Source organism: Mastacembelus armatus, chromosome 21 (genome assembly GCF_900324485.2).
Source record: "Mastacembelus armatus chromosome 21, fMasArm1.2, whole genome shotgun sequence".
In the NCBI taxonomy this organism is placed as follows: Eukaryota; Metazoa; Chordata; class Actinopteri; order Synbranchiformes; family Mastacembelidae; genus Mastacembelus; species Mastacembelus armatus.
Genome location: NC_046653.1, coordinates 450,150 through 472,432, shown reverse-complemented (window position 1 = coordinate 472,432; position 22,283 = coordinate 450,150). Strand labels below are relative to the sequence as shown.

At 39.3% G+C, this 22,283-nt stretch overlaps 1 protein-coding gene across 5 annotated transcripts; it reads left to right on the top strand.

Moving 5' to 3' along the window:
* The first annotated feature begins 50 nt into the window (after positions 1 to 50).
* Positions 51 to 21,951, top strand: ccdc93 (CCC complex scaffolding subunit CCDC93). Of its 5 annotated transcripts, none has more exons than XM_026296023.1 (23): positions 51 to 177; positions 699 to 812; positions 974 to 1,068; positions 1,551 to 1,662; positions 1,983 to 2,081; positions 4,820 to 4,876; positions 5,151 to 5,251; positions 8,664 to 8,700; positions 8,915 to 9,013; positions 9,412 to 9,462; positions 9,871 to 9,957; positions 10,150 to 10,263; positions 14,500 to 14,562; positions 14,856 to 14,929; positions 16,858 to 16,939; positions 17,523 to 17,597; positions 17,768 to 17,839; positions 19,183 to 19,291; positions 19,394 to 19,476; positions 19,605 to 19,642; positions 19,793 to 19,877; positions 20,290 to 20,403; positions 21,007 to 21,951. In XM_026296023.1, exons 1-23 carry the CDS (start codon positions 91 to 93, stop codon positions 21,061 to 21,063), a joined length of 1,905 nt encoding a protein of 634 aa, XP_026151808.1. In that variant the 5' UTR covers positions 51 to 90; the 3' UTR covers positions 21,064 to 21,951. The 5 variants fall into 5 exon arrangements, 4 of the variants coding, with proteins under 4 accessions (XP_026151808.1, XP_026151807.1, XP_026151805.1 ...); XM_026296022.1 differs by having other exon boundaries at positions 10,147 to 10,263; XR_003294978.1 differs by having other exon boundaries at positions 66 to 177; positions 591 to 812; positions 10,147 to 10,263; positions 19,756 to 19,877.
* Positions 21,952 to 22,283: the final 332 nt, after the last annotated feature.

Genomic DNA, 22,283 nt, shown 5'->3' with positions numbered 1-22,283 from the left:
AAAATGTTGTACTGCCTCTTTAAGTGGGCAGGAAAAATGACACTGGTCATGTGTTGTGGTCATGTGACACGCCATCAGCAACAGCGCAACATGGCGGCGGCTACGTCTGTTTTTCACAGAGTGAGAGCTGGGTCGAAAATAGGGGCCCATTATGACCAGGAAGGCAACCTCATTCAGGTAAACATTGCTATAGTCAGCTCTTTAATACGGCAGCAACACGTTTTCTGTAAAATATATACAGTATATAAGGTATAAAGGTAGCATTTTTGCTGAGGTGAGTGGTGTAACAAGTATTGTTTATCGTCTAATAGTGCGGTAAACAACTGTTTCGAACTACAAACTAATAAACAAATGTGGATGAAGGCTGGTGGAGGACGAAACAGACAGCTGCAGCCCTGTCGGGTTGATTACCTTACTCGACAGCCTTTCAGTAGGCGGGTCGTTTCTACAGGGGTATAACAGGACGTGCGTTTGCTTCCCAGGTGGACGTAGGTTGTTTCTACAGGGGTACAACAAGACGTGCGTTTGCTTCCAAGGTAGAAGTAGGTCATTTCAACACGGGTACAACAGGACGTGCTTTTGCTTCCCAGGTGGACGTAGGTCGTTTCTACGTGGGTACAACGGGACGTGCGTTTGCTTCCCAGGTAGAAGTAGGTCGTTTCTACACGGGTACAGCAGGATGTGCTTTTGCTTCCCAGGTGGAAACCAGAGAGGACGAGGAGCAGAGCGTCAAGCTAGCAGAGATCCTAGAGCTCCTATTGGCAGCTGGATACTTCAGAGCCAGAATCAAAGGACTCTCTCCTTTTGATAAGGTGCACACTGGATTTGTTTGGACTGTTTGTTCAGTTAATATTGAGACAATATAAACTGTAAACTTAAGTACCTATAAATATTGTACAGTGAGCTCAGGAAGCTTTATGTGGTAGCGTGCCCTATTCATTGATCACCACAGTCTTCTTCCTCTTATCTTCAGGTGGTGGGTGGAATGACCTGGTGCATCACCACATGTAATTTTGAAATCGATGTGGATCTTCTTTTTCAAGAAAACTCAACCATCGGCCAGAAAATGTCAGTAATTTTTCATTTACAGGCAGACATATATTTTGACCAAGATTATATTAGATCCAAACTTTAAGTGATCCAGCAAAGTCACACTTACTATACCTGTAGGCAGTCTGGATATAAGATCAACATTACAACTAAAATTAGATTTATACCTAGCTATGTGGAAGTCAGATGATTTACTTATTTTGGAATTACTGAATTATCATTTTAGTTTAACTAGGACAAGCCTAGTGTCCTCCTTAAAAATCTTTTAATAGTTCAATAGTGATAGTTTAATAGTTCTCCATAGTTTTGTTAATAAAAATGTAAAAAGCAGGGGATAGTCTCACTTTTCCCATTTTTTTTCTTTTTTTTGTAACCTTGCATGTAATTCATTTAGTTTTGGCCACTTACTCAGTTAGTTTTGAAAACAATTTAGTAACTGGGCTTTAGGCAGACATAAAAAATAATTCCTAAAATATTGAGTGTTTTCTCTTTCCTTGCAGAGCCCTGACAGAGAAAATAGTTTCTGTTCTACCAAAGATGAAGTGTCCTCATCGCCTGGAGCCCCATCAAATCCAAGGGCTGGATTTTATCCACATATTTCCAGTGATACAAGTAAAGACATTACAAACTAAGATCCAGCTTCCTTCTGTATTAATATTCAGGCTGAACCGTGACCATTTGCATAGTCCTTTTTAAAAAAAGTGGTAGTAATAGTTTTGTCTCACTGAGTTTGAATGAAGCTTGTAAGACTTAGCTTGTGAACTGGACGTGTGTTAACATCGCAGTAACACTTCAGCATCTGTTCATAAATGTGCTGTTTTGTCAGAAAAGTCCATCCAAACAACAATGCCATTTGGAGGATGGTTCTGCATTTTCAAGGGTTTTGCACTGATACTTGTTTTTGTTCTGCTCTATGTTGTGTCTCCTGCCAGTGGCTGGTGAAGCGAGCTATAGAGACCAGGGAAGAGATGGGTGACTATGTGAGAGCTTACTCTATTTCTCAGTTCCAGAAGACCCACAGTCTCCCAGAGGTAATTCCACATCCAGTCACCAAGCCAGACATAAGCTGTTGTGCTTGGTAAAATGACAGATGATGTTCTCAGGAATTGTTAATTAGTATTAAGAGTCATTTTGATTTGGTACCAATAGTGTTTCAGAGCTGCCTGAAAATGTGAGGTTTTAGGAGTGATAAGACAAATTTTAAACCTACTTTGCCTGATGTTAAATATCAGCTGCAGTTTCCTCTGCTACAGCGGAGAGAAATCATGCTTATACATGCTGTGTAAGTAACAAAACCTTAACTGGGAGTTTAGAAGCTTATTTTCATTAGACAAACAACGGATGCACTGTGTTCACTGCTGTGTCTGTGCACTTTGGGTGATGATGCAATTTCCCCATTGTTGGACTAATAAGGGTAATAACTTAACTGTAATTAAAAAATAAATAATACTAAATCATAACAAGGAAACACTAAATCAAAACTATAGAATATTCAAGCAGAATGATGACGTATTTAGTCAAAATTTTCAGATACTAAGTAAAAGTATATAGTAGTATGAAATACCAGGAATTTGTAAATCTAAGTTATGAAAAATCAGATTAACAAAATTGTTGAAATTACATGATGGTAAGAAAGTCAAAATTGTGATGTGCCATCTCATATCCTTCTCCACCCCATGGGGAAGGATATGAGATGATCAGTCTTTACTTTTCATATATTTTTCTTATCTATGTATAAATGGGCTTCTACAGTGGGTACGGAAAGTATTCAGACCCCTTTAAATTTTTTACTCTTTCTGTCATTGCAGCCATTTGCCAAAATCAAAAAAGTTCATTTTATTTCTCATTAATGTACACTCAGCACCCCATCTTGACAGAAAAAAACAGAAATGTAGAAATGTTTGCAAATTTATTAAAAAAGAAAAACTGAAATATCACATGGGTCATAAGTAGTGATGGGCAAGTGAAGCCTCATGAAGCACTGAGGCTTTCCTAACAATTGTGCCGAAAAAGATTCAAAGCTTCGAGACTTCAGTGGCGGTGACATCTGGTGGACAACTGAAGCAATAGCAACCTCTAAAGAGCACGAATGAAGCACTGGCACTGTTTCAATCCCATGACAGCAATAAAAGTTCAGCCTCGGTATCATTTGCCCATCACTAGTCATAAGTATTCAGACTCTGTGCTCAGTATTGAGTAGATGCACCCTTTTGAGCTAGTACAGCCATGAGTCTTCTTGGGAATGATGCAACAAGTTTTTCACACCTGGATTTGGGGATCCTCTGCCATTCTTCCTTGCAGATCCTCTCCAGTTCTGTCAGGTTGGATGGTGAACGTTGGTGGACAGCCATTTTCAGGTCTCTCCAGAGATGCTCAATTGGGTTTAGGTCAGGGCTCTGGCTGGGCCAGTCAAGAACAGTCACAGAGTTGTTCCAAAGCCACCTCCTTTGTTATTTTAGCTGTGTGCTTAGGGTCATTGTCCTGTTGAAAGGTGAACCTTCGGCCCAGTCTGAGGTCCTGAGCACTCTGGTAGAGGTTTTCTTCCAGGATATCTCTGTACTTGGCCGCATTCATCTTTCCTTCAATTGTAACCGGTCGTCCTGTCCCTGCAGCTGAAAAACACCCCCACAACATGATGCTCCCACCACCATGTTTCACTGTAAGGATTGTATTGGGCAGGTGATGAGCAGTGCCTGGTTTTCTCCACACATACCGCTTAGAATTAACGCCAAAAAGTTCAATGTTGGTCTCATCAGACCAGAGAATCTTATTTCTCATAGTCTGGGAGTCCTTCATGTGTTTTTTGGCAAACTCTATGCGGGCTTTCATGTGTCTTGCACTGAGGAGAGGCTTCCGTCGGGCCACTCTGCCATAAAGCCCCGACTGGTGGAGGGCTGCAGTGATAGTTGACTTTGTGGAACTTTTTCCAGTCTCCCTACTGCATCTCTGGAGCTCAGCCACAGTGATCTTTGGGTTCTTCTTTACCTCTCTCACCAAGGCTCTTCTCCCACGATTGCTCAGTTTGGCTGGACGGCCAGGTCTAGGAAGAGTTCTGGTCGTCCCAAACTTTTTCCATTTGAGGATTATGGAGGCCACTGTGCTCTTAGGAACCTTGAGTGCTGCAGAAATTCTTTTGTAACCTTGGCCAGATCTGTGCCTTGCCATAATTCTGTCTCTGAGCTCCTTGGGCAGTTCCTTCGACCTCATGATTCTCATTTGCTCTGACATGCACTGTGAGCTGTAAGGTCTTATAGACAGATGTGTGCCTTTCCTAATCAAGTCCAATCAGTTTAAGTAAACACAGCTGGACTCCAATGAAGAAGCAGAACCATCTCAAAGAGGATCAGAAGAAATGGACAGCATGTGAGTTAAATATGAGTGTGACTGCAAAGGGTCTGAATACTTATGACCATGTGATATTTAAGTTTTTCTTTTTTAATAAATTTGCAAAAATTTCTACATTTCTGTTTTTTTCTGTCAAGATGGGGTGCTGAGTGTACATTAATGAGAAATAAAATGAACTTTTTTTGATTTTGGCAAATGGCTGCAATGACAGAAAGAATGAAAAATTTTCTAAAAACAGTTAAATTCTTTGTAGTTAGAAATCAAATTTGCAGAAACATAGCAAACCTTTTCGTAGTAAAGATTTTCAAGTGTATGTTATTGGTAGTCAGTTGTTAACAAATACAAGTGTAATTTTATCCTATACTGCATAAAATCTCATCTAAATAGGAGCTTGAAATGTAATCTTTGAAACCCTGTGGCTTAGGATGAAGAGCTTCTCCAGAGGAAAGATAAGGCTGTGAGGGCAGTTTGGGGTGTATTGGTGAGTTGTTATGCCATCAGGCTTTACATGAATTAAATGAGTACTTTTTAGGTTTTCATTAACTGTAAGCCATAATTATCACCATCAAAACAAATAAATGCTTGAAATATTTAGAACATGTACTGAATCTATGTGATATAGGAGTGTCACTTTTTGAAGTGAACTGCTGAAATGAATGAACTTTTCCCAAATATTCTACTTTATTGAGATGCTCCTGTATGAACAGTAATACCAATAACTTTCTATAGCTTTAATGAACACTGGTGTTTTGTAGGAAGTGTACAAACCACAAAGAAAGTACAGGAGGCAGAGAGATGCCGGAGAGCTGCTGGATGAGGAGTCCAGGGTTCACTCCACACTGCTGGAATATGGAAGGTAATATTTCACATCAAGTAAATGTGTCTGTGTGTGTGTACATGTCTGCACTAGGGTTAGGTATTGAGAACTAGGTGTGATGGTCATGGGCAGGTCATTGATATGCATAATATTAAGAATGACCTCACAATGATAGGTGTGCAAAGATGTGTTTGTGTGCCCTGTCACTCGTTGTAACCCCATTTATTTGCATTTAATTATGAACATGAACACAATCCACTTTATAAGTCAGCTTTGACCATGTGCATGTCAATACACATTCAGTGTTTCATTTCCATACTCTATTACTCTACTGAAATAGGTCTCAGCATGCTGCCAGCTGGAGCAACTTCACATAATACAAACACTCATGGCATGTTTAGAGATTTCACATCAGTTTCTGTACTCAAAGAGTAAAGAATATAATGTCTTCAATATGGTACTATAAATATTAAAATCAAAGAACATACAAAAAAACACTAGTGGCATCACAGATTAAATGCCCACAGTACTCTGGTTAAAATGGTTTTCAAATTGTTTCTTCCTCCACAAGGAGTTCTATAATCAAATCAAACTTGACTGTATTTTCTGGAGTATACACCGGAGTACAAGTTGCTTTTAGCAAAAACAGCCTTGTTGAACAGAAAAAAAACATATGTAAGTGTTGTGATGTGATGGTGAAGGATGAGGCACAGGACCCAAATGAAAGACAATGTTCTTTATTTAAAGTGAGAAAAGGCTCTCCACACCACACAGCGTCCAAACAAAAATACACTGCCTCTCGGCCTACACATAAGCTCTCTCTTTCTGTAACATAAGCAGTAACGTCAATACTCTTGACAGTGAACAAAAATGCAGAGGAGGTATATATACATTAGGAACAAAAGACTAATAAGACACAGGTGAAACTGATCAACAAACGAACCTAAAGCTACCTATAACTAAATCAGACAGGACAGGAAAAACAAGCACCAAAAGAAAAGTCCAAAACCGGAAACATAATTCTACCCTCATGACATGTAAGTCACTTCAGTGTAAGTCACATTTCTAATTTGACTAATTACAGTCTAAATTATCTTATGAAGAATGTATGCTAGGCATAACAACATGCAGAAGTGCATTACCAAATTCATTCATCTCTGTTAAGTAACATTAAACTGCGCCAACATTGGGGAGAAGATGAAGCAGTGTCTCCTCCTCCTCTCTCAGGTTGTCTGAATGTCAACACTCAGTCCAAACTTTGTTTCAGCTGCAGACTTTATTACCTGCACTTTGAAGTCTGCAGTATAGTTCTTTCTTTTGGGTGGCATTTTATAATAATTACTTTTTCGGCGAAACGTTATCTTCAATTGAATCGAATGCCATCTAACACTAGGACATACTGTATAAGACATTTGGATTTTTCAGGAAAAAAAATTCTAGGGAAAACACACTATTAAAGTTTTTTTTATTACAGGGCTGCCAAGTTTCACCAAAGGTTCAGAGTGAGATTACACATTTTGGGGTCAGAGCTATGGCAGCATTGGCCCTGCCCACACATAACTAAAAAACACATTTTACATAGACCTGACCAGCAAAATGAGCAAATCTAAAGAAACAGACAAATTCAGGCACATATTTATTTCTGTAAAGTTACATCAGAACCATAACTTGCTTGTGGAGAGATACACACAGAAAAAGATACTGACCATCCCCTTCACAACATCCTGATGAACCAGAGAAGCAGCTGCAGTGGACGACACACCTCACGGAGCTGCAGGACTGAACCATACAGGAGTTCCTTCATCGCCACTGCCATCAGTATGGCGTTACATCAACGTCAAAACTAGAGGGCGCAAAAATACAGGGTGAAAAATATAGATCTGTACTTTTTAACAGTTCACAAGTGCAAACATCCCACTTGCAAGCACAAATGTGAGGCTTGCGTGCACAGAAAGAAGAGCTGTGCTCTTATTTTCATGAGCTGTGAGAATATTATGTTTGTCATAATATTGCGCTCCTCAGATGTGTTTTTCACGCTCACCAAGTGGATTTGCTTTGACTGCTCTCTGCTCAATTGACATTTTTGTGCCCGACAAAACATGAGGGTTGTTTTGACAGTTTGGGGGTGGGCTCATGGACTTTTGTCAGTAATTCCTGTTGGTTGGTTTTGTGATTGACTCTACATTGAATGATTGATTGACAACTTCTCCGAGAGGTCCAAGATGGTCAACAAAGACGAACCAGCGTAGGTTTAATGCACTCTATGCTTTATCTGTATTATGGTAACAATTATTTATTAGTCAAACAGTATTTCTTCTTTGGTGTATGATGTATTGATTCTATAAACTATTGATAATGTTATCACCACCTCGGATGTAGACATTAGCTAATGACGTGACATTTGATGAGCTAAACTGAATAAGCAGCTGTCGACATGTCTGTATCAGACAAATTATAAAATGCATATAATGCTGAAAATATAACAATCCCATAGTGGTTAGTTTAATGACACAGCAGTGAGAAAAGGTGCGTTAATGAAACAGAAAGGCATCTTGATGGGGAACAGACTTTGACTCACCTGTAGGCTAACTACTCTCTGCCTTAATGATTATGTGCACATTCGTACAGGGCTGTGGCCCTATTTCAGTGGTAATAGTCATAACTACTACTACTACTCTTTTAGTATCTATCTATTACCCTTTAAGTATCTATCTTACGTAATTAACTGCTGCAAACAGAACATCCAGTGTTCAGTTTGTATACAGTATTGCTGTATGTATTACAGCTCATGAAAATAAATTGGTAAAATAAAAGTTTTACCTTGAAAACCGGAATGAATCAGACATTAAAGCCAGTTCCGTATATGTGACCATAACAATTATAATATAACAATTGACTAATTTTGCTCAAAGCTGGAATATTTTGAGAAACACTTTCATAAGCATCTCTTCTCTGTACCTGCTTCGTTGAATCCCAGTAACTTGCTGTTTAATCCACGCATCTCACTTGTAGTTTTTTTTTTTTTTTATCTCTCTTGTCTTTCATCGATCCATCCATTTCCCCCTGTACTAGTATGTCCGATTTCCTACTGTAAGTACTGTATGAATGTGTGAAGCCTTCTTGTTTTGCAAGCTTCTGAGTACTCACCATGCTTGGTTAATGTGGGTTAATGTGCCTGTCAGAGAGCACAGACAGTTTTGTCATATTTCAGGCATGATGGATGCAAAATGTTATGTTGCTCTGATGCACTTTTGTATTTAAACCAAGGAAGTTGTTTAGCATCTGACTGCGTTACTACCATTTGATGTATTGATGTTGTAATGTGGCATGGTTGTGATAGAAATCACTTTTTTTAAGTGGGGGAGTGAGGCAAAGGAAAATGTTACTGTATTTTCCCTTTTTGTTTTACCACTTTTTTCAGATTTTTTTTTTTTTTTTTTTTTTTTTCCAGGCGGTATGGATTCAGCAAGCAGTCCAAACAGGATGGGGTATGTGTTTCAAGGATTTGGCTTTTACAAAGCAATAGCTTTCCATTAGTCCGTGTGGCTTTGCAGAGAGTGTTTCAGTTTTTAGACTGTACAATGAGATACGCTGCTGCATATTTCTCATATACCCCATCAACACGATATCAACACTACTCTAAGTCCAGAGTGGAAGGTTTCAGAGTTTTCTAACCTCCATATCATGTTTTCCCTCCTCTAGGTTGATGTGGCAAAGGCTCCGTTGGTCAGTGGGTCTCAGGCAGCACCTCTTAGAATGCTAGAGGTATCTGAGGAAGTTGACCTGCAGACAGCAGAGGAAGTGAGCACTTTATGCTGTGAAAGACAACAATACACATATTAGAATTACATTCATGTAGCAAAAAATAAGGAGGATAGACAAAAAAATGTTGTAGTTCAAAATTGTGTTCTTGCAATGCAAAACATCAGCCTTCACAGAGATAATGACTGGAAAGACTAAGTTAGATAAGTTAATGTCAACTGTTCTTCTTGAATAAATTCAAGACATAAGGTTAATGTGCAGTAAAGAAACTAGGCTGGCAAAATATGAAAATATTTTATAGTAACATATTTGTAAATCATGTAAATACTCTGCAATGCATGTGTAGTTTTTATCCTGTCCCTCTATAAAGTACTGTGAAATTGAACTTTAACCTCATGTCTTGAAACATGGTTGTACTCTTTCTTTCTTTCATTCAGATTCGAATCAAAACCCTGATGACAAGCATGGCTGTCATGGCAAGTGAAGAGGTAGACAAAAACCCGTTTTTCTTTTATTCTCTTTTGTTTTGTGTCTGTGTTTGAATTGGCTCACTAGAGATAATAATCTTATATTAATAATGAACTGCTCTTCTGTTTTCTGTTTGCATTTTATAGCACCACCACTTTGTCATATTACTTACTCTCTTTTCTTAGAATTGTTTTTTTGTCAAGTTCCTGTTCTAACAGAATTTTTCCTTGTGTCTTAAAGTCACCCCCATTAATCACACTGAAAATCAACCTATAACTTAGAACACTCAGTTTCTTTAGATTATAGTTTATTAAACCTCCTACACACAGTGTCACTCCTGAGACAGTGTGACATCACAGTCACCCTCAGAGCATCAAAGCAGAGAATGACAAGTTGTAGTGTTGCCAGTAAGACTTGTCCTTGTGCAGGGAAAACTGACTGCGAGTGCAGTGGGTCAGATAGTGGGACTGCAGTCTGAGGAAATCAAACAGATTGCTTCTGAGTACGCTGAGAAGGTGAGTAATATAATAATAATAATAATAATATATAATATGAATTATATAATATAAATTATGAATAAACCACACAGTAATGCTAATAGAGAATCATTGTCTACCTCAGCTACCACCATATATTAATATTATTTAATATTATATAAAATATATATATATATATATATATATATGTTTTACATATCACTTTAGCAGTCGGAGCTGACCTCAGAGGAGCGTTCGGAGCATTTTGGTCCACTCCAGCAACACCGCAGAGCAGTAGCCTCACTCAACAGACAGATCCAGCAAAAAACGAAGCAACTAGAAGAGGTCAGAAACTACCCACTGCACGAAACACTTTATTACAACAAGCCAGTATGATACTAAAAAGACACACAAAAGATACAGGGATTTGTTGATGGCAGTGATGCAGAAACCAACTTCCTTTTTAAACCAGAAGATACACTTGTGCAACATTTTTTTTTTCTTTGTACTGAACACTTAATGACTATTCATGATTTATTTAATCTGCAGTTTCTAAGCAGATGTGTTGGCTGTTGGTTACAACTTCTTGTGGTAAACATGACTTTCGAAAGACAGTTTTTTGTTGTTTTTTTTTTTAAAGGTTTTATAAATTGAGGATCAGGATTCTAACAGTCTATTGCAGCTATGCCCTCTCCCTCTCCTGGCCATGCTCCACCATCTGTCACAGTAACAGGGGTGAGGCTGTAGCTACTGTGACAGACCCATATAGTGGCCATATAGTGTCTGTCCAAGACTGCTTAAAGACTGTGCTGCCCAACTGTGTGAGCCTCTACAGAGCATCTTCAACCTGAGTCTGCAATTGGGGAGGATCCCAACTCCATGAAAAACATCTTGTATTATTCTGGTACCTAAAGTAATGTGTCCAGCTGAACTGAATGACTGCAGGCCAGTGGCTCTCGCATCCCATATTATGAAGGTCCTGGAGAGGATGATTCTCCACCTATTGAGACTTGTGATTAAGCACACAGTAGATCCCCTGCAGTTTGCTTACAGAAAACACATTGGTGTGGATGATGCTGTCCTCTACCGCTTGTGTTTTGTCTCATCTGAAAGAACCTGCAAGTTATGTGAAAATGTTCTTTGCTTTTTCAAGTGCATTCAATAACATCCAACCAATCATCCTCAGAGAAAAGCTCAAAGGGATGGGGCTGGACAGGAAGGCCACGGTTCAATCTCTGGTAGTGTTTTGAGCAGCACAGTGGACTGCTTGGGCTCCATTCCTGTACACGCGAATGACGCTATCACCACAACACTCCATCTGGCGCTCACTCACCTGGATGTCCGGATGCTGTTCATTGATTTCAATAATAAACAGAAAACAAAGAAAAAATATTTTGACAGCGTTAGTGCCATGGAGAATGTGAAAAGAGGCTATAAAACAACAATTATGTTAGTCACAATGACAGCTAAAAAGTAAAATTAGACAGTTGCCCTTAATTTCCTCATCAAACACTGATGGTGAAAAAAGTTCACTTGTCACACTCCTTTAACTTGGGAAATGTTGTCTATTGAAATCACTAATTGCTGCCAGAGGAGTTTTCATCTACATATATATCAAATTATGTAATGAAAACTGTTATTAGTGCACACACTCAAACACATGCAGTCTCCATCTGGTTACTGTAAATGTAAATATCAAGGTACCATACTGTACTTTGCGTGAGCAATTAGTTTCCCTCTTTGTTAAGGTACTTAATGTTTCATGTTCATGTGTACAACAAAAAATTTTCTGTCCATACACAATAATTTGCAAAGAAGGCAAATGGTTTTACTAGTAAGACTTACAGCAGTGTGTGTAACATAGGGGACAATGTGCATTTGGCAGAAAATTTCCCACTGGTTTGCGTTGCAACCAGAAGTTATGTCTCAAGCCATCAGCTTTGGTTCTTACAGTTTAATGTGCAAATTACTACCCCTCTTTCTGACGCTGTAATTAGTTCCGCTTTGCTGCAATCTGTAGCCTTAAGAGTTAAGCCCAGAATGATAATGTCTAACGACGTCACTGATCACTCCCCTGTCACTCTTTAAATTACTTATACAACTTGGCGTATTTGTTGGCGAGGTGCTTTGAAAAGTTTGACATGTTGGCTCACTTTGTTTGTGTAGGTTTGAAATGTATTTTACCAACGGGCTTTGCCCTGACTCTCATCTAAATGTATGGAATAATGCCATGTTTCACATCTTGCCCATTTGCTTTGTTTACACACTGTAGATGGTCGGAAAGTTGCTGCCATGCCTTTTTTTTTTTTTAACCATGAAAGCTGCCTGCAGCTCACAGAGAGAAGCATGATAGAGAAATAACATGGCCACTGTTCCTGGAGTGAAGCTGGGTGCTGCACACACATACAGCATGCCCACTGCTTCACAGCAACTTAATTTCAAATATACGCTCTTATTAAAACTATTGTTCCAGTACCAATACAGCAGAGTATCATGATATGATGTTAGTATCGGTACACTGTGCAGCACTAAGCCCCACAAGGTTGCATGCTCAGCCCACTGCTGTTCACACTGCTGACTCACAACTGTGTAGCAGCACACAGCTCCAACTATATTTTCATGTTCGTTGTTGACACAACCATGGTGGACCTCATCAGCAAGAACAACAAGTCAGCCTACAGAGAGGAGGTGCAATGGCTGACGGACTGGTGTCAACTCAACAACCCATTTTTGAATGTGAACAAGACCAAAGAGATCGTTGGTACCTCAGAAGTACTCAGGGATGACATCTCCCCCCTACACATAAGCAGATCCCCCATGGAGATCGTCAAAAGCAACAAGTTCATCTGTGTTCACCTGGAACAGAATGTCTCCTGGTCCCTCAACACCAGCGGAAGCTCAGCAGCAGCTCTACTTCCAGAGGAAGCTGAGGAAAACACATCACCCTCCACCCCCCCACACAACGTTCTATAGGAGGACTGTCAATAGCATCCTATGCAGTGACATCCCTACACAGAAATTGCACCGTATCAGAACACAAGGATCTGCAGCAGGTAGTGAGGACAGCTGAGGAGATCATCAGGGTTTCTCTTCTCTGCATCATGGATATCTACGCCACACGCCGCATCTGCAAAGCCACTAGTATTGTGAATGACCCGACATACCCATCACACACACTGTTCACTCTGTTGCCATCTGGAAAATGGTACTGGAGCATTCAGGCCCTGACAGCAAGGCTGTGCAACAGTTTCTTCCCACAACCAATAAGACTATTGAACTCTCAGGGAAAAAACTAAATCCACCCACACACTTGCATCCGACATCTTTGTACACTTCACCTATACTCAGTGTTTACATTGCATGCTGTCACTTTGAAAAATACTCTCATTATGTTGCTGCACTTCACTTGTTGTACTGCCCTAGTCTGTGTTGGGTTCTTACTGTCCAATATGTAGTTTGTGATGAGACTGAATATTATTCAGTGTTCACTGTCCCCAGTGCCCTGCTGTTGGCACTTTGCTACACTCTGGCACTTTATCTATAGCATAGTCTTATGTTTCATTTGTACAGTTGTAGTTTTTTTATCTGGCACCTTATGTATAGTGCATTCTTGTGTTCCTTTTGTACAGTAATGGTTTTGTACAGTAGTAGTCTTGTGCCATCTGATGTTGTTATATGTAGCACCTGGGGTTCTGGGGAACGCCGTTTCTTCCACTGCATACTGTGCCAATGTATGACAAATATAAACCTCTAACCACAGTGCACACAGCAGACTTCATGTACAGTTGTGTTGTCACATTTAGAGGTATTCTGATGATAGTGCCATTGTTGTGTGCATCAGGAATGGATAGGAAGAGGAATACAGAGGCCTGATTAAATTTAAATTAAATAAAACTACCTCCTACCGAACATCTCTAAAACCAAGGAGATGGTAGTGAATTTTCAAAGGTCTGAGCCCTCTCCTCATCCAGTCAACATCTGTGGTGTGGATACTGAAGTGGTGCAAGCATACAAATATCTAGGCATGCAGGTGGACAATAAGTTGGCCTGGTCACTGAACACAGATGTACTATATAAAAAAGTGCAGAGACAACTTTTCCACCTAAGACAGCTTAGGTCCTTAGATGTCTGCAGGGTAGATGCTGTACATGTTTTACCAAACTGTGCTGTTTTATGCTGCAGTCTGCTGGAGAGGCAGCATAAAGCTGAAGGATTCATGGCAGCTTGACTGAACAGTACAGGACATCCTTCATTCCCACTGCTATCAGGCTCTACAACACCTTAGCCAATGGCAGATGACTAATGACTACTCTCACTACTGATTTAGTAATTACCCAAATTTGGAAATGAATAAAGCTCATCTCATTAATTGATTTCAGGAATAAAAACAGGCATTTGTTCCTACTCAAGCACACTTGACAAGCTTTATGTTTCTAGAGTTCTGAAATCTAAGTTGTAGATGTAAACAAAAATATAGCTGTGTGTACACTTGAGTAATTAAGATTTTTACCATTACTGATTTACTGGCGACAGGGAATAATGTGGGCTAGCAGTAACATATATTTATATATGTTTTGACAGCTACAAGCCAGGCATGCTGAGGTGAAAACAGGCTGCGATGGGGCCAAGAAAAAACTGATGGAGGTGAGACAATGCTAAAATATGTGGAGCCAACCAGCTGTTTCGATTGTTTGTTACCATCTATTTAGTTTTGTCACATTGGCATACACATGGAATAAACTCATTGTGAAAGGCAGTCGAAAATTGAATAGGGCAGTAGAAAGTTACATCGCCATTAAAAAAAAATCCCTACAATAAGCACATCATCACACAAAAGTGTGTTTTTTAAAAATTAAGCATCAGGAACATTTTTTAAGATGGACCAATTACCAAAGCTTTTAACTGTTGCTTGAAACAGGATTTGTGTGTCTTCCCAGGCTACAGAGCAATCGGAGAAATTGGAAAAGGAGTTGAAATCGTTAGAAGAAATGGAGGAGCAGGCAGATAGTAGGTGAGTGGTGGAGAGTAATTATCTCTTATTTCTTTGTTTCCTTTTTGTTCAAATGCAACTTTTGTATATACGGGTTCAGTAAGCAAACAAACCAGTGATTTAAAAAAAACAACTATGTTTTATGAACTTGTAGCAAAAGATAACAACCCAGTATTTATTCAATGTGGCGATTCAATATTCAACTCACTTTCAATTGTTTTGGTTAAAAATTTAAATGCACACAAAATCAATTCCATGTGATATTACAATGGGGTTTGGGTTTATTCCCCATGGATTGCATTTTCATTGTCACCACACTCTTTTGCTGTCAAAATTCACTTGAAATTCATGAAACTCATCAAGCCCAACCTCTGATTGGCTAACTGAAACCATATTATTGACCAATCAAGTCATTTTAGGTGTTCATCTGTTTATATTATGTAAAGTGACAGTGTACACATATAAGTCTAGTAAACAGAATAGTTTTGAGTCTTGGTATGTTATTTGTTCAAAACATTTGACATTTTTAATTATGTGGAAATTACATAAAATCAGAACTGCATCTGACAAGACAACTGAACCATCCATTTGCCAGAGTGACAGGATGAGTTCCATCAAGTGTTTCCCATTAAGATCTGATAATAGCCTATTTTTTTAATCAGAAATGGGTTAACCCCCGAAATGTGACTGTGAAAGAGAAGGTCTGACATTGAACTGGTCTCAGTTGGTTTCCGCACATACTATGTGCCAAGGGAGTTTACATATATAGTCGCCATTGTTGTTAACGTTCCACCGAAGGCGGCACCTGCAACCGCGTGCGACGTCATACACGATGCCGTTGCTAGGATTACAGACCCAGCACCCTGATGCATTCATTGCAATTACAGGGGATTTCAATCATGTCTCTCTGTCCTCCTGCCTGACTGACTTTGTACAGTATGTCGACTGTCCAACATGGGGAGAAAGGACATTAGATCTGTTCTGTGCTAAGGTCAAAGAAGCCTACAGGGCTGTACCTCTTCCACCACTAGGTAGATCTGATCACAACATGGTCTATCGTGCAGAAGCTTCCTGTTACCACCAGGTCTTTCAGGAAATGGTCAGTAGAGGCAAGAGATTCATTGAGAGATCGTTCTGAGAGCTGGTGGTAGATTTTAGGAGAACAAAAGCACCAGTCCAGTCAGTCTGTATTGATGGACAGGAGATATAGACTGTACAGACCTTCAAGTACCTGGGGGTGGTACTGGATGAAAAACTAGAGTGGTCTGCCAATGTGGATGCAGTGTACAGAAAAGGGCAGAGCCGCCTTTTCTTGAGACGGCTTGGTTCGTACAGTGTCTGCAGTGACATGCAATGCATGTTATACCACACTGTCATGGCAAGTACACTGTTATATGCTGATGTCTGTTGGGGGAGTGGCATTACAGACAGACTGCAGGTGCCTGGACAAACTGGTGAAAAAGGCCAGTTCTGTGCTAGGCAGGGGGTTGGACCCTCTCAGAACTGTGGAGGAAGCTGCTTTCTATATTGAAAAAAATAAACACCCGCCCCCCCCCAGCTAGCAGCTGCAGTAGGAGGCTCATCTCACTGCGCTGCAGAACTGAGAGGATGAGAAGATCCTTTGTCCCCAAAGCCATTAGATTGTATAACAGTAATTATTAGTAATGTAGTATTATTATTAGTAGTAGTAGTAGTAAAGTGATATGTAATTGTTGATAGTAATTGATCCCTTTTATTAGTAATTGATGTTATTGATATGTTATTTATGCTATTTATGTTATATGTTATTGATTTGAGTGCCTTCATCCATTAATTATATTTCATATTTTATTTTATAGTGGAATCTCTGTTAAAGTTATTAGTTAAAAGATACAGGACAAATTGAATTTTTCCAATGGGGATGAATAAAGTATCTGTCATGTCATGTAACATTTGGTTCTACTGAGCAGCTTGCTGGAGAAGCTGAGGGCTCTGGTAACAATGAATGAAAATATGAAGCAGCAGGAGCAGGAGTTCCGTACACACTGCAGAGTGAGTACATCACACACACTGTGATGCTAATGCTGTGTTCACACATATGGAAATTAAAGGCTCAGCCAGTGAGAGCTGCCATTTATTATTAATGAAACCTGCTTTTGCAGCCCAGCGCACCCCACTGAGCTTTACAAATTCAAAAGGTAACCTGCTACACTAAGAGGGATAAGTTGAGAAACACTAACCTTTTAGTTGACACTCTGATACACTATAGCTGTGATTCCAGTGGAAACGTAGTAGTTCTTACTACTCTACCATATGATGGAAGTTTAAACACAATACAAAATTTATTGCTGTGGAAACATTGCTAACATACACAGCAATACATAATATGGCAGGTAAACCTGAAAGCAGCTGTTCAGTTTCAGCACAGCATGTAAAATACATGCTCAACCCAACACATCTTCACAACTACAGGTTCACAGAGGCCTGATACAGTCAGCTGCTTCTTATCTGTGTGTGTGAATGCACCATGAATCCTGTTAATATTTCTTGGTGTCTGTACTACATACAAGCAAAAAATTTGTTTCTGTATTATGACAAATTGGTAACATGCTTTTAATATGGATGATTTGTCCAGGAAGAGATGGCTCGTCTACAGCATAACATTAAGGAACTTAAGATGGCATCAGGCCAAGATACACAGGAGGCAAAGGTACATGTTTATTTAGAAGTAAAGTTCTTATTCATTATACTGTATAAAACACATTCATAAAGACTTTTTATTTGAAGATTGGCATCCTCTGCCTGTGGAGAAGTTAAACCCAACTGTCATAGGAACATGTTTAACATGTGCTTTGTCTGCTCCTCTGTTTCTATTGTCAGGAGAGGAACCAACTGATTGACGAACAGTACAACACAGACAGAGAGAAACTGCAGAGGATCCGTGTGCTTATGGTAACATAACAGAAGATTAGATGGCATTAGGTCACAGTAGCAGATAGCATATTACACAGAAGAACGAGTCAAATTGTAAGCACTGATAGTAATAAAGCAAACTGTTGACCGTAGGTTAGCAGAGCAATATCAGGTATAATAATTAAAAATATTTAAGTTAAGGTTAATTATATCTGATGATTTTATTAGTGTTTACACTAGAACCTGTGTTAAGACTGAAAAGTCTCTCAGACAATATGTCGGCCATCATAGGACACTGAAACTGCTGAATTCTATTTTTTAGTGTTGACCTCAGTGATTCAATTCAATTCAATTTTATTTGTATAGCGCCAAATCACAATACAATCATCTCAAGGCACTTTACAAAAAAACCCCAACAAATCCCTTATGAGCAAGCACTTGGTGGCAGTGGAGAGGAAAAACTCCTTTTAACAGAAGAAAAAACCTCCAGCAGAACCAGGCTCAGTTTGGGTGGCCACCTGCCTCGACCGGTTGGGGTGAGTGGATAGAGGAGAGAGAAAAGATGGAAAGTACATTCACCCTAGGACTGTATTCAGACTATTTAAAAATTAGCTGCTACTGTACGCTACTTTACACTTCTGCTTCACTACATTTCAAGGGGAAATTTTGTGCTTTTCACTTCTGTTTTTGATATTTGAATATGTTTTGCTGATAAAACCTCTATTGTTTTAGTTGGTGGGCAGACGTTTTCTACAGATATCCCAAACAGACCCGGTTGCAGCTAAATGAACATAAACGTGTACTGCTCAATAAATAAAAAAACATAAGAGAACACACAATCCTGCATCAGCTTTTGACAAACAAATTATTCAAGATGAAAATCTTTTGTTCAGAACAAAATAATCAACCCATGGAGGGAATATCATACTGAAAATCAAAGTGAAACATAGAAATCCAAGTTGCATCAATTTGATCTTATACTGTGACTCAAAAGAGTGGATGGCCTCCAGTTGCCTATATGGCATTGTCCTGCCACAGGAAGAACCCAGGTCCCATTGCACCAGCATAATGTCTGACAGTTATTCAGGCCCTGTTACCCCTTTCACCCCTCTCATGGTCAGTTTGGTCAGAAATATGCACATCAGTGGCCTACTGGGGGTCATTTGGTAGGGTTTTCACAGTCGTCCTCCTGTTCCTCCTACAAAGTAGCAGATATCGGTCCTGCTGCTGGGTTGTTGTCCACAGTTTGAACTGAAATATGAGAAGTCCTTTCTCTCCACTAACCCCAGTTAATGTTGTTGCTCTCCAGATTCATTGAGTTCTGTGCATTTAAAACATTGTTGGTTTTGTGCTGTATCACTTTGGACTCTTACTCTGTTCAGGCTCGGAAGAACCGCGAGATTGCCGTCCTTCAGAGAAAGATTGATGAGGTGCCAAGCCGGGCCGAGTTAACCCAGTACCAGAAGAGATTCATTGAACTATACGGCCAAGGTCCGTTCCTCTTCTGTATGGGGCCTAACCAGGGCCTAAACTTAATATGTCATTCTGGGACAAAAACATTTAATCTCTGATGCTTCTTCTGGGGCCTTTCAGTTTCTGCAACGCACAAAGAGACCAAGCAGTTCTTCACTTTGTATAATACATTAGATGACAAGAAGGTTTACCTAGAGAAGGAGGTAAGTAGCCACAGCAGTCATTTGTTAGAAACACTGGAAACATTTATTTTATCATTATATAGTCAACAAATTAAAGCTGAGACAGTTATACAGATATTGGTGATCAAAAAAGGTGCTTTCATTCATAGGTAAATCTGCTGAACTCCATTCACGACAACTTCCAACAGTAAGTATAAATGCAGTTGTGGTATGTTCATGATATAAAACACTCAGGTATTAAATGTGATAATGTAGTGAAGACTACAGATTTGTTTTCCTGTCACAAACATGGTCTATCAGTAATCTATCAGCTCTAATCTGCCTCAATGGTGTCCAGGGCCATGTCATCTTCAGCAGCCAAGGAGCAGTTCCTCAGACAGATGGAGCAAATAGTGGAGGGAATCAAACAGAACCGCATAAAGGTATAACTTGCTTTAAAGAATTATTCTACTTTGTTAGACCTGGGTTTCAGTTTTCTGAGTTATTGGTTATTATTTTTATGGCTACAGTTTATTGCTGAGATGAGGAAGGGGTCAGGTTAATTGTGACTCTACATTTCCTATAGATGTGAATGTCAGTGTTTGTATTTATCAGCCCTGTGATGGACTGGTGATCTGACCAGGGTGTACCCCAGCCTTTCACCCAATGTTAACTGGGATAGACTCCAGCCCCTTGCAGAATAATCACTATTAACAAGATGGATGGATGGATGGATGGATGGATGGATGGATGGATGGATGGATGGATGGATGGATGGATGGATGGAGTTCTAACATCCCTTCCACCATTTTAACACAAGCTACAACTACTTTTATCTACCTGTTTCCTTTTTAGCTGGAGAAGAAGAAGCAGGAGAACAAAATGAGAAGAGATCAGTTGAATGATGAATACCTGGAGCTCCTTGACAAGCAGAGGCTCTACTTCAAAACTGTGAAGGACTTTAAGGAGGTAAAGTAAACAGTGATGTATGTGCTGTAGATGAAGTTCTTTGACAGCTTAAAGTTAACATTGGTTTAAAATAACAAGAACACACTTAAGATAAATACACCTATTTGATTCAACACTGATATTAATGAAGGTACCCTCACTGATATAAGTGGGAAAGATATAAGTGGGAAAATATAACACCTCTGATTATAACACAATAACAAACTGCAGCCTCCAAAATGGCTATAAAGTTAAATCAACACACATTGAAACAGTTTCAGACAAATTATTCCCACATTGTGGTTTCAGTGTAAACAAACATAATTACCTCGTGAATGTGACAGCTAGAATCACCCTACAGAAATATCTGCAATGTTTCTAAAATCTTCCCTTACAAATGCAAAATAAATACATGTATTTTCTGATGCACATATTTACAGTGAAGTTACTTGTTCTTTTGTCTTGATAGTGCTTTAAATCCTGACCAACATCAAACTTGATATGAGACATGAATGCAGCATAAATATTTCATAGTTAGAATATTTTGAAAGTAAATCACTTATTCATTTATGTATTGACCCCAGATAAAACACTAATTTTTTGTTTATTTATTTTGTTCACTAGGAATGTCGGAAGAACGAGATGCTCTTGTCCAAGCTGAGAGCTAAAGGAGCCTCTTAGCCCTGTGATACGCTGTTGTTGCTTGTTTCTGTTTGATGTAAATTAAATATGTAATCTGCATGAGATCAATTGATCAGATTCACCTATATGGATCATTTCACATTCCAGTTTCATCATCACTCTACAGATGTAACCCAACATTTATGACTTGCATCCTTAAAATCTTGTAAGAAGAGTTTTGAACATTATTACATTACTTACTGTCCCATTCACATATTCTAATGTCAACAAAGCCAATATGCAACAATCTTTAGCAGCCCTACAACAGTCCTCAAAATTATGACAGTTTATCTGACACACTTTCACCATGCAATTGCAGAAATAACGCTTGTTGTGATTCACACATAACTAGTATTTGCTTACACCTTTAAAGTTGTGCTTGCCTTGCTGTAAGTTCACCCATGTGTTTATGCTGATCGTAAAGTGGGAATGCTACCTAGAAGAAGCTCCCATACACTCTAACAGAGATGACTAAGAAAAGCAAAGTTCCTGTGATATTGCCTGACAGATTTTTTATGAACTAAAAAAATAATGCTGATCCTACCTACCTCCTGAAGTTTGAGCTCACCTCATGTCTTACATTTGTCACTGTCACCATCCAATGAACATTTATGAGTAGTATTTAATGAATAAAAGAATTCTTCTGCTAAACATTTAAATGCCCTTGGTGTTTTTCATCTTAGATAAGGCGTGTACTATCAGACATAGTGTGCTGATTGAAGACAGTGTTCTATCACAAGTCACGACAGTATTGTCAAAAGTCACATGATGCTTCTGTGAAGGAAACATCCTGTGTATTACCAAAGCACTTCAGATCTCGTGCTGCATATGCAGCATACTGAAACATCTGTTCTAACAAAGTGACTACAAGTCATGGTGGGTCTGTCATTTAAGTGTCTGTGTTCAGTCTGGTTCCAGACTGACAAAAAGCAGGATCCATTTCTCAAACATGCTGAGGTGGTGGTTCATTTCACATAGCTAATGCAGCCAGGACCCTCCAGCCACAACCAGGCAAGGTTTGGTTCCACACCTCTGAATCACTGCACACATCAGCAGTTCAATTAGATTTGAATGAAGTGAAGCAAAAGGGCAAATCAGTTGTATGTTGTATCAGCTACTCAAATATAGCTATGCTGAAGTGACATTTGGAAACCAACTGCTGTTTTCTGCTGTTGGTCTCATCATATTTTTTTTTTGGAACAGCATTAGTCTTGTTTATC

Bases quoted from the DNA above. Each gene is read 5' to 3' on its own strand.
- ccdc93 (XM_026296019.1), top strand. From the start codon at position 91: ATGGCGGCGGCTACGTCTGTTTTTCACAGAGTGAGAGCTGGGTCGAAA. The intron at 8,701-8,914 runs GTATGTGTTTCA...TCCCTCCTCTAG, and splicing joins AGCAGTCCAAACAGGATGGG to GTTGATGTGGCAAAGGCTCC. The intron at 16,940-17,522 runs GTGAGTACATCA...TGATTTGTCCAG, and splicing joins AGTTCCGTACACACTGCAGA to GAAGAGATGGCTCGTCTACA.